Below are 22,081 nucleotides of genomic sequence, written 5' to 3'. Positions count from 1 at the left end.
GAACTGATCTGAACTGAACTGATCTGAACTGATCTGAACTGAACTGAACTGAAATGAATAGTGATATGTGAGAGTAAAAGTATTGTCAAGAGCTGAAACTGATCTGAACTGAACTCATCTGAACTGAACTGAATTGAACTGAACTGAACTGAACTAAATTGAACTGAACTGAACTGAAAATAAATTGGGGAGAACAGGCCCTTAGTTTAAATTTTGGCCGATCCGATTTTCTTCCCCCCCCAAAAAAAAGTAGGCTTTGGGTAAAAAAAAAATGGCCTGAAATTTAGCCCAACCCGACTAGTATGCAAATTTTTTTTATCCCGGATCATGAAAGACCCAAAGCCGGAGTTCCCTCGCTTTTCTGTCCACGCTAAGTCACCAGTGACTGGTACAACCTGCTTACTCTCCTGTAACTTCTTACACTTTCTCCCTCTTCCTCCATAACCACCTAGTTCAAAGCTGCAACATCCGTTGATCAAAATACTCATTATTTAATCCCTATTATTCTTGGAAATTCAACCAGTTCTATCAATTTGGGGTACTGCGTACATACTACAGTCCACAAATTTTAAAGGTAATTTTTGATCTCTTTCCAAATATTAAATTCTCATTCTCCTTCCTTTGCGATTATGGAGTTTTACCTTTCCCTGCTTTTTTCGAAATTCGGCGACAGATTTGTTGGCGTATATGTTCAATCAATCTGTTTGAAGATAAACAGATATTTAAATTGCATTATGATTCTGGAATTAATTTGACAAGAAACTGTAGATTGTTGCATCCTTAATGTACTCGCTGGATAAATTAATTAACGAACTCAGCATTAATTGAACATTAAACATTGGAGTTCCATGTCTTTAAATGAGTATTGAAAGGTATTTAACCGTGGTAAGAAAATTGCTATACATTGTAGATAGGGTGATGCTGACTATCCCAATTAATCCAGATGAATAAGCTTAATTTTTCTGTTATAGGATTAAAATAAGACTAAATTTCCGGTTGTTCTTATGTAGGTTAAAAAAACATGGTAATCGTCAAATTTTGAACCAAAGCAAAACTTGAAATAGCCTCTGTGTCATTTCAGGGTAAGAATGTGTACAGCCACCCTCGTTACCCTGCCTTAAGCCGTAATCATTTCAGTGGGGTCATGTTGATGTCAATGTGGACACTGAACAAGCTCAAAATGTTTGAGAAGATTCACACGAACTTTTAATAATGTTCTTTTCTTCCATGATCATGATGATTCAATTTTGAGATAGCTACCCACCTCTTGTAATTGGGTTATAATGTTGTTTTCTTTGGTTCAATGTTTTAGTAAATTGTGTGGTTTTGGAGAGTATTTCATTTTATTTTTCTCCAAGCAATTGGTAAGTAGGTTCAGGATAAATGATATTTTAAAAAGCGTGGATTGTGGCTTTTTAATGGTTATTTTGGGCTAGAGTGTGAAGGCGACTGGGTTCTTTTAGTTTGAGAAATTTGGCTATAGATTAAAATAAATTTGAATCAGGTTAACGGGTGATGAAAGGGTATATGCTGGTTAAAGCCTACTAAAATTTGAACGTCTGCTGTCAACTTTTAGAATACTGTGGACATTGTCCTTTATTCCTTCCTTCATCCAGACATAATAGAAAAGTCAGTTCTTCCATATTTTCTTGGCCACCAACTAGGTTACTAGGAAAAGAGTACTTTCTGTATTTGAGTGTTCTGATGTTGAAGTTTCATTAACTAAATTGTCTATATGTGCTGCTGTTCAGTTGAATTCAACCTTTATTATCCCAATACTAATTTTTATCTGTGATTGTGTACTAAATATTTATTTCTCTATTTCTCTCGTAAATTTTAGGTTTGATGTGACCAAGTGAGAAAATGAATGCTCGAGCAAGTGAGCTCTTTGGTCCGGGGTCTAAAGAAAAGCACCATTCTTTATTGAAAATTGAGAGCCAGAAAAATTCTTGTTTAATATGCCACAAACGTGGTGATGTTTTGGTTTGCAGTAATTGGGACTGTCCCATTGTTGCTCATGAGAGCTGCATGCCCGTTGCTGCTCACTTTGATGACGCTGGGTGCTTTCATTGTCCATATTGCTTATATAAACAATTTCTTGTTGAATGTCACCAAGCAAAGGAAAAGGCCACGTTGGCCAACAGGGTTCTTGTAAGTTTTCTGAAAACGAGGACTAGGAATGATGCTGGCCTTTTGAAAAGTTCTAAAAGTTTGAAGAGGAAAAAACCAGATGCGCCAACAATTAGTAAGGCAAAGGATGATCCTATTAGGAATAAAGTGGAATGCAAAGGAGTTCGTCAATCATTGCAAGTGGGATATGTTCATCAAGATACAAATTGTATTCTTGAGACACACTCCGGTAATCCTACAAGGGAAGATATTGAGTCAGTGAAACAGGACAAAATGGGAAACCCAATCAAAGAGAATCAGAGAACTTCAAATCCAGGGGAGCATTATTACAATGGAAAAGTAGGAAGGGGGAAGGCACAGGAAGAGTCTCGAGAGGGTTATGTTTGCTTGACAAAGGAAAATGCGACAGGAATAACTGAACAATTGGATGAGGTGAAGGATAGTGCAATTCTAGATGACTGCTTTCCTAGAGGTGAAATGGTCGAAAATGCAGAGAATGCTGATCAACCTGCTGAAGTTGGAACAGATTGCTATGAAGATGCAGATGGAATGAAAAACCAGGGAGAGGCACTACAAGATGCTGTGCGTCCTGCAAAGGAAAACATTGTTGGAGTGAGACATTACTCAGGGAGTTTGACAAGGAATCCGGAGTCAGCTCGTGACAATCCAGAAACTAAAAAGACACTGGAACAATATGATGACGAATTGGTAAAAATTGAGCAGACACACACAGAGCTTCTAAGCACCAAAGATGATGACAAAAAGGAGATAGCTGAAGAATCTGGTATTGAAAACCACAATTCATTTCGAGATGGATGTTTCATAAGAAGTGAAATAGTTAAAGATAGAAAGGATGTTGATCGAATTGCTTTTGTTGGAGAAGATCATTTTGGAATGACAGATGAAGGGAAAACATGGGTGAAGTCAATCAAAAAGGAACCCCATGTTAATGGAAGTGCATCACATGAAGAATTTGGCTCTGCAGATGACAGTGAATCATGTAATATCGATTACCTGGAGCATGGACTTCGTGCAGGCCAGAAAAGGGAATTGAAAAAGGTTTTGAAGAATGATATACAGCATAATGAAAATTCTGGATATGATGAAAATAAAATTAAAGAATATCAACTTGGTAAATCAAGACCCAAAGTGGAGTCCATAAAACAAATGTGAGTTATGTATGGCAACTTGGTCATATCACTTCTAAGACATTTGAATTTTGGGGGTAAAATGATTTTTAGCTTTTATAAATACTAGTCTCTTGCATAATTTTGTACTTTTATTTTTTTAGGAAATTAAATTGTATTTCTCGAAATACAATTATTTTAAAGCAGAACTCATATGAAAATGTAGAACACATTATAATGAGGATGGATCTCTACCTTTTTTATGGTAAACTTTGAGATATCACCACTGAAGCATTGCATGAACTTAAAGTTTCACAGTTTATATGCAGCCAGCGGTCAACTATTTTGCCTGTTGAGAGACGTAGGAAACTACCATGGACAGTACAGGAAGTAACAATGCTAAAGGTATGCGGTTTACTTAACCCTTTTGAATGATAAAGAAGTATTTGTCAGATTAGTGAAACAAGTTTTCCTAATTGAGAACACTTTAATGCATGTACTACCGTCGTGCTTTCCCTACTTTACTAAGCTCAAATTTTTATTAGAACATCCTTATGTCTGATGGTACTGCCCTCGACACTTATAAAAAAAGGACGACCATGATATACTTGGAAGGATTACTTCTGCAGAACATTTGTGTTAGGTATGTCAGATTAGTGAAACTACATATCGTGACCGAGAGAGCCCTTTTAATGCATGTCCTGCTGTTTTTCCCCAATATTATCAAGCATTTCTTATGATTTTAAAATACCGATGTGACCAGCTCTTCTGATTGAAAGAAATCGGCTGTCTATACTAGCTTCCACAACATTTATATAAGAGGAGTACGAAGGAAGTTCATTACACTCCCAGGATTATCTCGCGAGTCTTTAGAATTCTAATCTTGATGATGGACGTGGAATAGAATATAGGTTGACATCCATCAGATTAAAACCAAACATGAGATTGTTTTGGGAAGACAATCCAAGCATTGAATTTTTTTTGCCGGTAAGATAAGAATATGAATACTAATAGTTTCGACAAGTAATTTTGCATTTCGGAAATTGCATCTTCACTTATGTTTTAATTGAAACAAGGTGGCTGTTTCAAATTAGGATGATTAGGGGTCCGTTTAGTTTCCTGAAAAACGTTTTGGGTGGAAAATGCAAATAAATATAGTTTTCCTTTGTTTGGTTTTTTTTTTTGGCAAATGAATAGTGTATATATATACCAAAAAACATGTGCAAAAAAAGCAATGCACATGAAGCAGAAAATCCACAACTACACAAGGAGATTTACAGCATCAGCTTACTCCTTTCAACAGCATTACAGTTAGCAGCTACTGTAAATAAAATTTCCCTAAGGACTACATTTTCATCCTTACATTCCCCCTGTGAAGATTCTTTTGTTTCTCTGCCTCCATATGGCATACACACACTCAGTGTATAACATTACAATTAGCTTCCCTTTTTTCTTTCTTGCCTGACCACACACACTAGAGATAACATCCTGATGAGATCCTCCTGAGTCAGGGAAGTTCATAATGCTACATATTTTACTCCAAATCCCAGCTGTATAAGTACAAGAAAAGAACAGGTGCTGTATTGATTCTTCATCAGTCCTGCACAGACTACATCTGGTATCACAATGCACACCCCATCTTCTAATTCTATCCACTGTGGGCAGCCTCTTATGCAGCATCATCCATAAGATAAATTTACTCTTAGGTGTTGCATAATTATTGCATATTAACCTTTTCCACCTTACTCTCTCAACATTCTCATTCATCTTCTTGTAAGCTTTTTTCAAGGAGAATTTATCTCCAATACATATTTCACCCCAGCCTCCAATACTACTCAAATTGTCTCTAGCCTTTATTATCTTCCTCAGTATCCATGTAGTCTGCTGATGTTAACAGTAAGAATATCCTGCCTTTTGATGTAGTAGGAGTGAATCCATCTGACCCACAATTTATCCCTTTTAAACTCAATAGCCCATAACAGCTTAAGCATTGCTGCTCTATTCCAGTGCTTCATGTTAATAACATTCCAGCCACCACTACTTTTTGGCATCTGAATTGTAGCCCAAGCCACAGGAGCCTTCCTAGTGTCCTCAGTTTTCCCTGTCCAAAGAAATTTCCTGCATACCTTCTCCAAATAATTTTCTTTGACAAGGGAAAAATATGAGCCCAGTAGTTTTGCATGCTACTGAGTATGCTTTTAATCAACTGAAGTCTCCCTGCATATGACAACAAGTTTGCCATCCAAGTTTGAGCTCTATTTGTAATCATTTCCACTAGAGGCTTACATTGAGCATAGGTCAATTTCTTTGATGTAAAAGGGACACCAAGATATCTAAATGGGAGCTCCCCTAATTGCATATGAACATTATCTGCAAGCTCTCTAACTGTATCATCATCTACCCCACAAAAGTATATATTACTCTTTTCATGACTTGCAGCTAACCCTGAGGCATGTGAGAATTTTTGGAAAGCTGCACTCATGTGATCAAGGGAACTCTTGTCAGCTCTACAGAACATCAGTAAATCATCTGCAAACATCAGATGAGTAATGTTCAATCTCTCACACTTAGGGTGGAAATTGAAATCAGGGCTATTTTTTAATTCATCCAAACACCTACTCAAGTACTCCATGCTCAATGCAAAAAGAAAAGGAGACATTGGGTCTCCTTGTCTTAGCCCCTTCCTTGCTTGAAATGGTTGTGTAGGAATACCATTCACCAGCACACTAAGACACTGTAGAGACACACTCCTTAATCCAGCCAACAAACCTACTAGGGAAACCAAATTCATGCAACAAAGTTTCTAGAAATGACCATTCTACTGAGTCATAAGCCTTTCTGATGTCCACCTTCATAATGCACCTAGGAGACATGTGTTTCCTAGTATAACCTCTTATGAGCTCTGTAGCAAGAAGGATGTTATCAGCTATGTGCCTACTAGGAATAAACCCTGATTGAGCCTCATTAACCACCTCACCAATTACTCCCTTCATCCTGTTGGTCAGCACTTTAGAGATAATTTTGTAGATCACTGTGCAGCAAGCAATAGGCCTGAAATCTTTTACTCTTGTTGCATGCTGGACCTTGGGCAATAGAGTAACAACTGTACAGTTCACAGGACTTTGCATTCTATTGTTGTTAAAGAATTCCTGGATTCCTGCATACATGTCATGTTTAATGTTCTCCCAGCTTTTCTTGAAGAAATAGGCATTAAACCCATCCAATCCTGGAGCCTTATCATTCCGATTACCAGCCAATGCCTCATCAATTTCAATAATAGTAACCTCTCTCAGTAAGGATTCTTTTGCATGGGTAGATAAACATTTACCCCCCCTCACAGTATTCAGATCCACTCCCAGCAGAGTAGAAGCTCTTGTCCCCAGCAACTTCTTATAAAAATCAATTATTTCCCCCTTTACTTCTTCAGCTTCCTTAATTAATCTCCCATCATCAGTAGTTAACATATCAATTCTATTATGTGCATTTCTGGCTTTAACAGCAGTAAAGAACAGCTTAGAGTTTGAATCTCCCTGCTGAATCCAGTTAATTCTGGATTTTTGCGGAAGAATACTCTCCTCAATGTGAGACCAATGTCTCAAATCATTCATTAGACCTTTTGCTTCTGCCTGCACTGTAGCATTCTGATCAAAATCACCCTGACTCTGCATTTCCTGAAGCTGGTGCCTTAAAGTCTCCACTTTCTCATGAGCCAGCCCTACCTTCTGAGTCTTCATTTGCTTCAACTCTCTCTTGACAGCTTTGAGCTTCAACCATACTGACTGAAGCTTGTATCTACCATTTACAGAGTTCCAAGCTTTCTCCACAGTCTCTAAAAACTCATCTTGCTCAGCCATTACATTCATGAACTTAAAAGGTTTCCCCCCTTTGTTTGGTTTCATATAAACCATTAAGCTAAGAAGGGGAAAATGGAGATGTTTGGGAATGAGAGAGTGGACGAAAATAGCTTTCAAAATTTTCAGAAAAATGTTTACAAATAGATGGAAAAAATATTTTCCACCTTAGTTTTCCATTTTAAATCCTTTGTCCAACCAGACAATGGATAATGGGGAAAATCGTTTTTCTGGAAAATGTTTTCCTCCAAAACAAACGGAGCCTAGATTGCAATAGGCCAGGTTGCCAGGATATCTAATTTTCCCTTGCTTCTAATAGGTTCAATAGTAACATAACTTTTCATAAGTAAAGAAAGCTGTATAATATCAGGTTTCATTCGCTGATCAAATAAAGAGAGAAGAAAACTTTGGAGGCGCAACAGTAACGACAAGGGCTCTCAACCCTAAATGGATTCTACCTAACTTTATATATACACTTTGCACTTCACTACAGTCCAAGATAGGACGGTGCATCACCAAATACAGCTCACTAGTCACTACAAAGTATATAACACCTAATATATCTGTACATAACATGTGCAAAAGAGAAACTAAAAGCTACTGAAAATACTAACTGTCAAGAATAAAAGAACACATTAGAGAATAATTAACATAGTAATTATGCACATATTTCTACACCCCCCCCCCCCTTCCCTTTTCAAGGTGGACTTGGAGCAAGGAAACAAGTCCTAACTTGGAAGATTCGAAAGCATGGTGAGAGATTTAGTGAGAAGGTCCGCCAATTGGAGGGTAGTTTTCACATGAGTAGTGGTGATGAATCCACTCTCAACGTTTTTTTATGATGTAGTAACAATCCAACTTGAGGTACTTTGTTCTCTTGTGGAAGGCTGCATTGTGAGCTATATACTCAGCTGTTTTTGTGTCACAAAAGAGAGGAATTGGTGTGGGAACAGTGATGCCTAAATCTTCAAATAAACTAGCAACCCAAGCAAGTTCTTTGTGAAACCACTGTTTGTTTCTTTGTTTTCAATGAAATCAAAGAAGATCTTAGGAACACACGGTGAGGGATTTACCGCTACGAAGGTAGCTTCCCCTATCCGCATCACTATACCCATAAAGCTGATGCTCACTGTTACTAGGATAGATTAGCCTTAGGTTAAGAGTTCCCTTTAAGTACTTGACCACATGTACAGGAGCTTGAAAATATGGCTTTTGGAGAGCTCAGGTTTTGGCTTAATTGTTGTACAGAGAAAGAGAGATGAGGTCTAGAAAGATTCAAGTACAACAACTTCCCAATTAGTCTCCTATAGGGTTAAGGGTCTTCCAATAACTCCCCTTGATCATTAGAGAGTTTGATTCCTTTAAGAGAAGGAAAAGTGGCAGGATGACTATATCAATTGCATATTTCCTTTAATTGATCATATTGCCTTTGAAATTCCTAGCAACTTCAATCCCTAGGAAATATCTCAAGTTTCCTAAGTCCTTGATGGCATGAAATTAAAACGCTCATGTTCCGTTATGGAACGGCCGTTCTGTAACGGATTTTGGATTTGCCATTTTGCGAAATCCCGTTACGGAACGCCATAACAAAAATCACATATTTCCTGCTGCGTCTTTTGTTCTGTAACGCGAACTCGTTGCGTTAGAATGTTTTTATCCTAGATACATATGTTCTTTTCAAACATTGGCCAAAAATATTTTATGAATTAATTATATATCTGATGAAACAAGATATTCTGATAGATTTGATTATATTATGTTGTAATAATGCTTATAAACTAAAAGAACGCAAATAAAGCTAGAATATATTAATCTGAATTTTTTCACACGCCGCGTCGGCCGCGATACGTTCCATTCATCCGTTACAAGCCGCTTCCGCAATATCGCCAACGTTACCGAGATCTTGACCATATCCGCGATTTTTTTCCTTGCTTGATGGTAAAAGTTTCATCAAGAACTAGCTTCTTATGAGCAATACTATCTTCATCATCTCCTGGGAGCACTAAATCATCTACATATACTAAGCATTTGTGTCTTTTATACCTAACAAACAAGGGGTGATCTCTCTCATGTTAGTTGAAGTCATATCCCAACAACACCTTTTTGAGTTGTAAGTTCCAATATCTAGAAACTTGTTTAACCCATATAAGCTTTTCTTGAGCTTGCATACTTTCCCTGCAGCTCCTTCATAACCATTTGGTGGTTTTAGATACACATGCTCGTCTAAATGCGCATGAAAAAACGCATTGTTGATATCAAGCTGATGCAACATCCAATTCTGAGCTGAGCTGTTGCCATGACAATTAAGATTCTCAACTTCTCTGGACCCACTTTGTGTCCAGACGCTTCATTCCTTTTGGCAAATCAATCACTCTGTAATTATTCTGTAATTAGTTCTCTTTTGCTCCTAACAGTTAGTATTTTCAATAGCTTTTAGTTTCTTTTTGCACATGTTACGTATAGATATATTAGGTGTCATATATTTTGCAGTGAGCTGTATTTGGTGATGCACTTTCCTTTCTTGGATTGTAGTGAAGGTGCAAGGTGTATATTAAAGGTAGGTAGAATCCTTTTAGGGTTGAGATCCCCTATCATTATTATTGCGCCTCCAAAGTTTTCTTTCTACTCTCCCATTCTGCTAGGGAGTCCCAGGCACACTCCTTTGGTGTGTAATTCCTTTGCTTCCAAACATCTCATTATGTCTGCAGTATTTCAGTTCCAGTATCTGATCTTATCACTTTAACAGAACAGTGATTTTGAAGTGATTCTCAACTATGGCAAAGTAAACTTTGAGAATCTCCTTCTCTTGTTCCTTGTTAGACAGTAGATGTGTCCAGGTTTCTCTGGAGTGATCATCTACAATAGTAAGAAAGTAACTTGCACCAGTTACTGCTGGGTCCTATAAGGTCCCCACACATCAACATGCACGAGATCAAATATTTCACTTGACATAGAATGACTAACACAAAGAGAGAGAGAGAGAGAGAGAGAGAGAGAGAGAGAGAAAGAGAGAGAGAGAGAGAGAGGGGGAGGGAGGGAGAGAGGAGGGAGGGAGAGAGAGAGAGAGAGAGAGAGAGAGAGAGAGAGGAGAGAGAGAGGGAGAGGGGAGGGGGAGGGTGAGGGAGGGAGGGAGGGAGTGAGAGAGAGGGAGGGGGGGAGGGAGGGAGGGAGGAGAGAGAGAGGAGGGAGGGAGGGAGGGAGGGAGGGAGGGAGGGAGGGAGGGAGGGAGAGAGCTATGACCTAATCTCTGATGAATCAAGTTCAAATTCCTCCTACTCTTCCAATTCAAACCTACACATTTCCCATCAGTCCTCTCATCAACTTCAAACTTGTAATGCCCTCCAATCTTCCTTCCTGTTTCAAGCCTCCTTCAATCAGAACATTCCTGAAAAACACATCCATCATGAGTGAAAATCACTTTCACTTTCCCTTCATCCACTGATCTACTCACGGCAAGCAAATTGTGCTTGAATTCTGGCACATAGAGTACATTTTGAAGCACAATGTGTGGACTTATCACAACTGTGCCTATTTACTCTACTCTTTTAGTACTTCCAGTCTTCCATCAAGAAATCCTATCTTCATTTCTTTCTTTAAAAACCTCATTTCAGCAAATAGGGAATGACAACTTGCTATATGGTCTGATACACCCGAGTCTATTATCCAAGACTTCTCATCAAGCAGATCATAATAAGAGGTGCTTCCCATGGACCGGGGGAAGTTCAGATCTTACCAACTTTGAACACTGTGATAGTTAGAAAAGGCATTTGAAGTGCATGCTATACCTACTGAGTTGCATGGGAAACCTTTTGTACCAGAGTTGCTTGCAACTTACGGCTTGTTTGGCTTCGTCATCATCATCACTTGTTGCACAGTAGTGTTCACCATCTATATAACCTTTTTCTTCTCTTTATCATCTCCTTCTTCATCAAAATCAAAAAGGTGTATCTTGGCTACTCTCACTTGCAGTATTTGCAACATTTGCAGCATCTCTCTCCCCTGGTTTAAGAGGGCTTGGAAACCACTGAGGGAAACCATTCTTCTGGAAGCAGCTGTCTTCCAAGTGCCCTCTTTTGTGACAGTAGTCACATTTCTTTCTCAATTTCTCCTCTTTTGTCTCTCTTTTCCACCCTTGCTTTCCTGGATTCCCCTGTGAACATTCTTCCTTTGATGAGGGTAGTTGTAGTTCTCTCTTCCTACAGCCAAGGCACTAGCTTCATTTCCTAACTCAAGAGCTCCACATATCTCCTTCTGCTTCTCTACTTGCAACACCATCTGTTGTGCTTTGTTTTAAGCTAGGAAGAGGATCCAAACCTATGATATTCTGCTTCAAATTATCATAGCCAGTTCAACTTCACGAGAAAGTTTATCACCTTATCTTTCTCATCTCTTTCATGAAGTTTCTTCATCACATTTACAAGTTCCCAGTGCACCACATGTACACTCTCTGAAAAGCCCTCAGGACTTCCTAGCTCATCCCAAATTCCTTTCAATCTCCCAAAGTACTCACTCACACTCGTGTTGTTCTCCTCAAAACCATTCAGTTCATTCTTAACCATATACAACTGAGGTGCATTAGATTGACCATATAAAACTCCTTTGCACTATTGCAAATCAACATCAGCTATCTTAGGACTTACACTTTCAGTAAGCCAACATCTCAACACACAGTCATTCCTATACCATCTATCATAGTTTTCAGCAGTAGATGAAGGTTTTGTGATTTTACCAGTAATGAAGCTCAGCTTGTTCTTGCCGCCAAGAGACATCTTCACACTCCTGCTACAGTTTATTATAATTCTTTCCATTGAAGATAATAGGTCCCAAAGTTGTATTAGATGCTTTGAGCTTCCTAAATAATGTGGGTCAACATAAGGTCACTCTTTTCTCCCATACTAAAAAAATTGTCAAGCTCAGCTCAAAATCAATTTTGAGGTCTCAATCTTGACACAAAAATAACAAAGATTTGATCTTTGATAAATAGAAAAGAACGATGGGAAGGATTTCAGCTTTGACAACAGAAAGACAACAAAAAAAAAAAATTGATAAACTATTAAGCTAAGAAGGGGAAAATGGAGATCTTGGGAATGAGAGAGGACGAAAATAGCTTTAAAATTTTGTGGGAAAATGTTTACAAAGAGATGGAAAAATCTTTTCCACCTTAGTTTTCCATTTTAAATCCCTTGTCCAACGAAACAAAGAAAAATGGGGAAAATCATTTTTCTGGAAAATGTTTTCCTCCAAAACAAACGGAGCCTAGATTACAATAGGCCAGGTTGCCAAGATATCTGATTTTCCCTTGATTCTAATCGGTTCAATAATAACATAACGTTTCATAAGGGAAGAAAGCTGTATAATATGATGTTTCATTCCCTGGTGAAATAAAGAGAGAAGAAAACTTTGGAGGCGCAACAGTAATGATAGGGGCTCTCAACCGTAGAAGGATTCTACCTACCGTTATATATACACCTTGCACTACACTACAATATCACCATATATAGCTCACTATAAAGTATATTACACCTAATATCTATACAAATATATTTAAAGGCGTGCATAAACAAGAAACTGTGCCACGTGGCGCTCTTCCTAGGGAGTTATTGTTTATGTAATCCATGTACAATAAAAAAATTTAGAAATTGCGTAGTAGAGGGTTTGATCTCGAGATCTCAAGTACATATAATAAAGTCTTAACCACTAGGATAAGTTGTATTTAGTGTTATTACCATAAAGTATTATATTAATAAATGAAATTTTTTCTTACCCGGGGCATAGCCCGGGCCTAATAACTAGTATCTATACATAACATTTGCAAAAGAGAAACTAAAAGCTATTGAAAATACTTATCGTTAGGAACAAAAGAGAACTAATTACAGAATAAATACACAGAGTAATTATGCACATATTTCTACAATAAGTGTCATCGATTAATCACCCTGGACCTCAAGCTAGACTTCAGATAATCCTTGTCTAATATGGTTTCCAATCCTTTCTCATAATCTGGTTGTCTATTGTTGTTCGCAGCAAAGCATTGTAAGTGAAGCTAATGAAAAAAATTTGCTGGAATTGTGTGAGAGGAATATGACTCTGAACTATAGTGCATTGACAGCTAGGTCATGTTTTTCTTTTCAGCATTTGTATATATTTGTTCTTCTGAGATTGTAGATACGATAGATATAAATGAAAAGAAAGTATCAGCAAATGACTTTAGTAGGTTTTAAAATCTTAAAAACACATCCTATAAAAAAAAAATCTTAGAAACACAAAACAGAAGCATGTCAATTTTGATAAAATTGGAAAGCAAAACATGCCAATTATTCACATGTAACATGTGTAATTGCAGGAAGGTGTACAGAAATTTTCATTGACTGCTCATAAGAACCTTCCATGGATGAAAATAATGGAATTTGGACGTCATATTTTTGATGGGACACGAACTCCGGTTGATCTTAAGGACAAGTGGAAGAACATAAGGGGTAAAGAAAGAGGCAAATTTTGATGCGAAGTAAATCCAATTCAGTAGCATGCCCATTTTTAATATGAACGACTACGACGCAGACATTTTGTAAAATTTCAGAAACACTTCTACTGTAGATAATGCTGTATATATATGGAAAGTAGGCTTGCTTAGTCATTTGCCGTTTCATCTATGAATAAGATGGCTTGCTTAGTCATTTGCCGTTTCATCTATGAGTAAGATGGATTTACTCATTCTATCTCCTCCCCAACCCTCTCTCGCCTCTCTCCATCAACCATTCACCTCTTCCCAGAACACCCTCCACAACCATACATTGATGTTGGCCGCCACTTATAAAGAGTCTAGTGGCGGCGCCACATGGTAACAAGTGGTAGCACTTGCTACCCTTGTTTTTTTTTTAAAAAAAAATGAAAAAATCAAAAAAACCTAAAACGTTCTCTACGCCATTTCATTTCACATTTTCACTCTCTCAAACTCAATCACTCTCTGAAGTTTGAATTCGTCGTCGTTGCCACTCCACTCGCCTCCTCTCTCTATTGGCTAGTCGGCTTGCTGGTCGTTGCCTCGTCGGTCATGAGGTCAACGGTCGCTCGTCAGAGAAAATGATGAGTAGAAGATAAATTTAACCCTAAATTTTGTCCTAAATCTAATCTGGGAAAATGGAAGGCCGATTGTTAGTTGTGAAGGCCTAATGGTCGATTGTTAGTCTGAGTCTCCTCTTAACTCTGATTGTTTGAAGATAAATCTAACCCTAGTTCCCTTAATTCCGTCCTAAAGTTTTTGAGTCTCCTCTTAAGTTTCTCTTTCCTCTCTCACTGGCAATTTGTCTTCTTCGGTAAATCAATCGACGACGTCAGTCCTTTCAAGTAGTGGTCGGTCCGTTCAAGTAGTCATTGTCGGAGATTGACGTTCAGGTAACTTTCTTCTATTTATGTTGGAATTTTGATTGTTAATCTGAATTCTGATTGTTAGTTGTGAAGTATGATTGTTAGTTGGCTGAAATTTTGATTGTTAGACTGAATTTAGACTGATTGTTGTGAATATTGATAGTTAGTTGAGCTGAAATTTTGATTGTTAGTTGTGAATTATGATTGTTAGTGAATATGGAAATGATATATTATTGAATTTATGGAAATTTGGGAGTGATATGTTGTTGAATTTATGGAATTTGTGGAATTGTGGAATCCGGGAATAATATTTAATTGAATTTATTAGTGAATGGTTGTTAGTGAAGGAGTTATTAGTGAATTGTTGGTTTATAATTGTAATTGCGAGAATGGATTATTAGTGAATGAGAAATCTATATTTCAGAATCATAAAGAGAAAACAAGGGAGGGATATCTCAAGCTTTTTTCCAAAGGAACGCCTAATGGAAATCAAGTTGATTCAAGTCCACCTCTTCCTCTAACTCAACCAAGCCAACAATCTCCATCAAGTACTAACCCGGCCTCCACCTCAAAATGAAGACTTATAATTTGGAGCTACTTCAAATACTAGGTCTCAAGTCTCAACTCCTTTGAAAAGGTTAACCGGAAATGGAAGTTGAGAGTCTTCCTCAAGATATGGGGAAGAGGAGAAATATGGGTGATTTCCATAAAGATGATAGAGATCATATTAGGAGATTCCATGTTGATAGAGGACTTTGTCAACCGCTAAACCATAACTTTCCTTTTAAAACTTTTGGGAAAAGTAGTCGCCGCTTCAATCTCGATTGGTTTGAGAAGTATGACACTTGGAACCCGACGAAATAGTTTAGTTACTAAATAGCATGGGAGATCAATTGTTAACCGATAGTTTAGTTACTTATCTTGAGAAAGATTTGTTTTGTGATGTATAAGTTGATGCAATTGTAAATTGGTTCCAAATTTTGAGAACTCGACGTGAGCAATTGTAATTTTTTTTTTTATTATTATTATTGATCTCAAGGTTGTATTTGAATTTTGTAACATTTTGATTGTAGTAGTTATGATTTTTTTTATTTTTGAATTGATAGTTTGTAAAACTATGCTACCCCGCCTAGATCTGAATTCTAGATCCGCCCCTGATAAGAACTGATATTCTTTAATTTAATGCTGAAATTTTTTCTTTCGTCGAGCCCCGAGCTTGTGGTCCTCCTTTGAGTGTGGGTTCAATTGGATGAATTTCTCAAGTAAAGGTCAACGTACATAGCAGCAAGGATGGTGCATCGCCTATTTCTTGTTCTCGCTCGGGAGCCAAAACGAACACGCCTGCCACCTACTTTGGACCTTCGACCAGGCATTCTGCCCCTGTCGAATCGGAACCAACTACCACTGCATTGCGCTCGAACAGTTGAGCGGCCGCCAGCCAGCAACTTCTGTGCACAAATATAGATTCATTATTCGTACCTGGTTCAGTCTCTCACAACCCTTCGCGAGTTGGTAAGAAGTTCATCTTGTCTGGTAAGACGGAATTAAAGATGGCATGATTAAGAACTTGGAGAAGTAATACATTTTATCTCCACTTATTTATCTTCCAGCATATGGGGCATAATATGTGACAAATTTTTTTGGACATCGAGAAAATTTGCTTTAATTAAAAATGGGAGTAATACAGTCTAATACTAATACAACCAAACAAAATAAACTGAAACTAACTTGAGCTTCATTTACTCATACATACTTTATGAAGAAAAAACAAACTATTAACTTGTCCAGTCCAAATGAAATTTGCCTTGAGAGATGGGGGGTGGGTTGGGTTATATCATAGTTCGAAAATGCGGTTTCGGTCGATTGGAACTGAAACTAACTTGAGCTTCATTTACTCATACATACTTTATGAAGAAAAAACAAAGTATTACTTGCCCAGTCCAAATGAAATTTGCCTTGAGCGATGGGGGTGGGTTGGGTTATATCATAGTTCGAAAATGCGATTTCGGTCGCGGTATCATTGAAACAGATGGATACGTTTATCACGAATCGCGTTGCGGTTTTGCACAAATTAATAATAAAGCCCATATCTTTATAAATGTACTTAAATATTATAACTTAGATTTCTATAGTAGAAGTATAATAATTGGAAATTGGTATAGCAAATAATTAGAGTAAAAGATGAAACGGGTAAAAGAAAAAAGTAGCTAGGTAAAGGTTGCTTTCAGTTTTAATTATAAAATAAAAATTATTAGAAAAAATAAAAAAATACTACTCAGATTCTCCACCAATTCATTCAGTTTTGAATTAAATACTCCCTATCAAGACCCTCCACTTTGAGTTTGATTTTATATTTTAAATAATACAAACAATCACACCCTTGATCCCATAAGTCTATAAAAATCTAACGTAGACCCACCAGTCAATTAATTATGAAAAACAGTGATCCTCTACCTCCCTTACCCTTTCTATCTCCTTTCCAGCACCCAAATATATGAATAATTAAAAACCACAACATTCCTGCCAAAGACTTCAAGAAATCTAGCCATGACAATGATTTTTCTCTCAAAAGTAATCGTTATGACCCATCAAAAACGTAGGAATCGGCTGGAACCGGTACGTAGCGGTCAGAACGATCAAAATTGCGGTGTTTTCTAACAACCCGGTATAAATCGGTTAATAATGTATTGGTAAACTCGAAAATCGTGTCAACTTAGCTGATACATTACAACTTGGCCGCATTTTTGCACCATGGGTTATATGTCTTGACGAAAAATACCTAATATAAGAGGGAACTTGTTGAGATACTAAACCCTGACGATCTTCAGAATTAGATAGCTGCATTATATCTAGTGGACCCAATGTCCACTAGACGCTAAACCCGAAGGTCCTTGAAGAGAAACATCATACTGGGATTCTACTGATTCAACTAACAATGAAGTCACGTACTTTGGTGACTTTTGATCTTGTTGCGAGGGTATCTAGAGTCTAGTCTCATTAGATTAAAACTCAAAATGGGTGGAGGTCCAAACTTACTACCCCAAATCAATGGAGGGTCTCACACAAGATGCACTTTTTAAAAGTAATGACGCCTGAAGCCATCAGGAGAACTTGGGCGAATTTTTGCAGATCCGAAGATCCAACCTTGCAATCCCTAAACTAGTAGATCGATGCACAACATATCTAAAATGAAAACTCCTCTCATTGTACCCAACACTCGAATTCCTAAAGCGGTATAAACCAAACCATGATCCAACTCCAAGATCATTGACTCTATTAACCAGGTTTTCTAGATCTTCATTTGTCATAGGAAACCAAGAACCTTGTACTGTCCATCGATCACCACTAACTAACACCCAAACACAACCATACACATAAAGGCAATGGTAATTGGATTTGGAAGAACCTGTACTGGGGCTAAAAAATAAAACAAACATAAACAAAACTAGAAAACCAATCACTAGATTCTAGACACCACGCTTTAACACCTTCCACTTAACTTAACAATCAAAGGCAAGAAAACCAGTGCTAGAACTTACTCCACCGCGCGAGATGAACCTTGTTCAAACGATTTCCCTCACTCGCAACCCACTCGTGGATTTTAGCAGGACTAACACTCAGACGACACAAACAGGGAAGGGGGAAACTCGAAGAAAACAAGGGAGGGGGAAACTCGATCGAATAAAACAGGGAAAGGGGAAGGCGAGACACAAGGGAGGGCCACCTATGGACACGACAAAGCGGGGGAACGGGGAGTGGGATGGAGAGACGAGCGACACATGGAACGGGGTGGGGAAACAAGGTAAGGAACCGGGGGGGGGGAGACGCACAGAACATGGGACGGGGAAGGGGAGCTTACTAACGCGACAAAAACTAGAGACAAAGGGAAGGGGGAAAGGAACTAACGGACAACCTGACGCGATAGGCTTAAAGGACGAGGGGGCAGGCTTGCCGGCGCGAGCACATACCAACCCCCAACGAGCCTACGAACGGCGGGCGCTTTAGGTGTCTTTAGGGTTTGTGTTTGGTGAGCGAAAGGTAGAGAGAGGCGAGAGAGAAAGCTTTAGGGTTGCTACGTACATGTTCTAAAATAAATGTATCACATAATTTAGATAATATGTAACAATTATGTCTTTCATGGGGGCGCATATGCATGGGAAAGAATTGAAGTAAATAAGATAATTACCTACTCAATCCTTAGCACCCTAATTTTTCAATTCATGGAAATCATTAGTCATGTGCTTAATTTTATTAATAATCAAGATTGATCTAGTTGGTTAAAGACTCTGCTTCCACCCTTGTCACAAGGGTCTGACTGTTAATCCATGCAAAGTGGGATCCCCGAATTACCACCCCCAACCGTCACCTCCATTTGCAAGAGATATTAATCTTACCCAAAAAATGTGCTTAATTTGATTTCATGAAACTCATTGGGTCACTCTTCGTAATACATTCCTTTTCTAGATAAAAAGGGACAAAAGGAAAAGAGGAAGAAAGGTTGTCAGAATTTAGGAAAATAAAAAATAAAATCCCCTCATAATTAAGATTTTCACACAACTAAATCAATTTATAAATGAAATAAATGAACAAAGAGGGAAGAGAGAGAATAAAAAGCAGGAGAGAGAAAGAATTTGTGTGGAAAATTCATAAATCAAAAGCCAGGAGAAAAAATTAAAGTCATGAGAGAGAAAATCAACTCCAGCTCATAATAGCATGAGAGAAAAAAAAAAAAAAACAACTCCACCCATTTGAATATCATTTGTCGTGCATATGGGGTGAAATTTTTGAGCAAAACTGAGTTGGTCCCACCAAAAAACAACAAAACGGTACCGTTTTGTACTGTGCACACCTAGCAGAAGGTGTAACCGACTTTATATTGAATCTTATTACGAATTGCAAGTGATCATAGACTCGTATTTTAAACGATATAGAAATGAGAAGAACTCAATTGAGACGACTTAGGTTTCAATTGATACTGATAATAGCATTAACTTATTACACACTATGCCAAAATCAAATGATCCGTTAATAACCCTACATATATTAAAACTGATACCGATAATGACCCGACCCAACGTACCCTACCCTAAGGGGGTCAGACCAACCCGTACTAGACTCGTGACAATAGTGGACCCGGCAAGACCCGACACCAATCGAACCCGATCAATTTTGGTCAACCAAAACCCACCCATTGACCCAGGTTGACACCTCTAATCTGATCTTGACTCGATACAATCAGAACATAACATGATCCGAGGCGAACCAGATTCGAGGTTGACGCGATCCAAATGAAACTCGACAAGAGACTGGCTCGACCCGATACTATCCTGACGTTTATGAAACCAGACTCGAGATCGACTCGACCAAGTACTATTCTGATTGCAACGAAACCCGGCCCGAGACTCACCCAACCAGATCTTAATCTGACCTAATTTGAACGAAATCCGACCGAAAACTAAACCAAACCAGACATTACCAAATGTAACTCGTTCCAAACATGTTCTAAATCAACCAGAACCCGCATTGACCCTATCTGAATTTAACGATCCAAAGCATATCTTAAACTAAAAGGGTGAAGACCCGAGGTAACCCAACCCGAACGACTCCCGACATATGACCCATACCAGAAGCCGACAAACACAACCGAATTAAATTTTCATCATATTATAAGAATTCAAAGAGGATTAGCAGCTTATGCGATTTTTACATACTTTTGGACTTTTTTTCAATACATATGTGGTACATATAGTGTAGTACTGGTTTTATACTCTCTTGGTTTTTCATAAAAGAAAGTAGGATTGTGAGCTCTAGTTTTCAAAAGAAGTTAAGTACGAATTTTCTAGGTTGTGTATAAGTAATTTTTGATTGCATTGATCATAAATGATCTCAAAGATGAATAGAAATGAGAATTCAGTTCAATCTTATTAAAAAAAAAAAAAATTGCTCAGTGAAATCAAGTTAGTGGTATTTTTTAAGTAAAATACAATTAAGAATGTTGTGTTTAAGTAAAATACAACAAAGCATAGTATGTCACATGGTTAATTATGTTGTGTATTTAGTCGTGTTATGTTCAAGGATTTTTTTTGTTACTATATTCAAAGTAAAAATCGAAAAATAATACAAGCGGAGCTTTTTTTTTTTTTCAAGCTCACCTAGGGCCCATAAAATGACATAAACGGGGTTAATTTTTCCTTAACTAAATTTAGCTTATTTTTATTATGAAAAATTGATAAGAACAGTTCTAACTATGGGCATCCACCATTTTCGGTTCTAACTAAAGATTATTTTTAAGCGGTCCCAACTATGTATCATTTTTGCCAAATTGGTCCCAGGTGACTGATTACCCGTTAACAGAGTAATTTTTTTAGAAAAAATTTCTTAAGTCAGTTTCTTCTTCCTTTTTCTCTCTCCTACCTCCTTCCTCCCCTGCCATCCTTCCCCCAACCACCCCTCCCCTGCCACCCCTGAAATCCATCTCCTGCCACACCTCCCACCCACCTACCGCCCCAGCTAACCCCGGAGATCCCATCCCCCTCCCCAGCCACCCTGAAATCCCCCCCCCCCCGCACCCACCTCCCCAGCTGACCCCTGAAATTCACCAAAACACCACCCCAACACCCCCCATAATTTGCCCAAACACCCACAAAGATTACCCAAGCACCCACAAGTTTTCCAAAGCACTCGTGAAATTTCGCTAAACACCCACAAAGTAATTCAATCCATCATGAAACCACCCGATTTTCTCTCTATCTTACATTCTTCGAGAGTTGAAATTCAGGACAGATGGCTGCCTTTTGGGTGGTGCGTGGCTAGTGGGAGGGTAGAATCGGGGGTTAGGTGGTTGTTTCGTGAGTGATGGTTGGATGGGTTTCGAGTGGGCTAAGGTGGTTTCGGAATTTTCGGGTGGTATATTTCTTGTGCTTCAAGGTTTTTTGGGTGGTTTTGGGGGTTATGTATGATAGTTTTCGGGGGTGGGTGTGTAGCAGAGGTGCCTTGTGGGTATGTGCAGCGACGCTTTTCGGTGGTGTAAGTGCTCAATGAGCCGGTGTTGGTTGCAGTTGGTTGGTAGTGATGTGATGAGAGAAGGAGAGAAGAGAGTGGGTTGATGGTAGGAGGAAAGGGTGGTGGGAGTGGGGGTTCATGTTGCTGCTTAGTGGTGGTGGACTTGCAAGGAGGGTGGCACATTTGGTGGTTGGGGAAGGAGTGTCGACGAGACGGCATGTATGGTTGGAGATGGGGGTGGGAGTTTTGAAGGTGGGGATGAGAGGGGTGGATGCCTACTAGAGGAGAGAGAAAATGAAAGTTGGGGCAAAAAAAAAGGAAATTTCTTTTACCTGTTGTAGCAAGTCATTAACTTGCTGGGACTAAATTTGACAAAAATGATGCATAATTGGGATCGCTCAGAAATAACTAGAATTTTTTGCACGCGATGCGTGCTTGAATTTTTTTCGAAACAAAAACTCGATTTTCTTCGGCATAAGAGTCAAAATTTGAACATTAGACATATGAAGTATAATTGTTTTTAGTTGCAAATTTTGATTGGTTTAGTTTATGTCACTTAAGTCCCTCACCATTATTTTTGTCTTTTTTTTTTTTTACTTTTCAAAG

At 38.3% G+C, this 22,081-nt stretch overlaps 1 protein-coding gene across 10 annotated transcripts; it reads left to right on the top strand.

Annotated features, from left to right (window-relative positions):
• Positions 1–277: 277 nt before the first annotated feature.
• LOC104903070 (uncharacterized) lies at positions 278–15,591 on the top strand. 10 transcript variants are annotated; one of them, XM_057391805.1, is made up of 4 exons: positions 278–574; positions 1,841–3,299; positions 3,587–3,662; positions 13,133–13,404. In XM_057391805.1, exons 2-4 carry the CDS (start codon positions 1,864–1,866, stop codon positions 13,271–13,273), a joined length of 1,653 nt encoding a protein of 550 aa, XP_057247788.1. In that variant the 5' UTR covers positions 278–574; positions 1,841–1,863; the 3' UTR covers positions 13,274–13,404. The 10 variants fall into 10 exon arrangements, with proteins under 10 accessions (XP_057247788.1, XP_010689348.2, XP_057247789.1 ...); XM_010691046.4 differs by lacking the exon at positions 13,133–13,404 and adding an exon at positions 14,898–15,591 and having other exon boundaries at positions 279–574; XM_057391806.1 differs by lacking the exon at positions 13,133–13,404 and adding an exon at positions 5,697–7,154 and having other exon boundaries at positions 279–574.
• The last annotated feature ends 6,490 nt before the right edge of the window (positions 15,592–22,081 follow it).

The sequence above is a fragment of the Beta vulgaris genome, chromosome 9 (assembly GCF_026745355.1).
Source record: "Beta vulgaris subsp. vulgaris cultivar EL10 chromosome 9, EL10.2, whole genome shotgun sequence".
Lineage (NCBI taxonomy): Eukaryota > Viridiplantae > Streptophyta > Magnoliopsida > Caryophyllales > Amaranthaceae > Beta > Beta vulgaris.
This window is presented reverse-complemented; position numbering and strand designations above follow the sequence as displayed.

Coding starts and splice junctions, on each gene's coding strand:
- LOC104903070 (XM_010691045.4), top strand. CDS start 1,864: ATGAATGCTCGAGCAAGTGAGCTCTTTGGTCCGGGGTCTAAAGAAAAG. Junction 3,300..3,586: donor GTGGAGTCCATAAAACAAAT/GTGAGTTATGTA, acceptor GTTTATATGCAG/CCAGCGGTCAACTATTTTGC. Junction 3,663..13,451: donor AGGAAGTAACAATGCTAAAG/GTATGCGGTTTA, acceptor GTGTAATTGCAG/GAAGGTGTACAGAAATTTTC.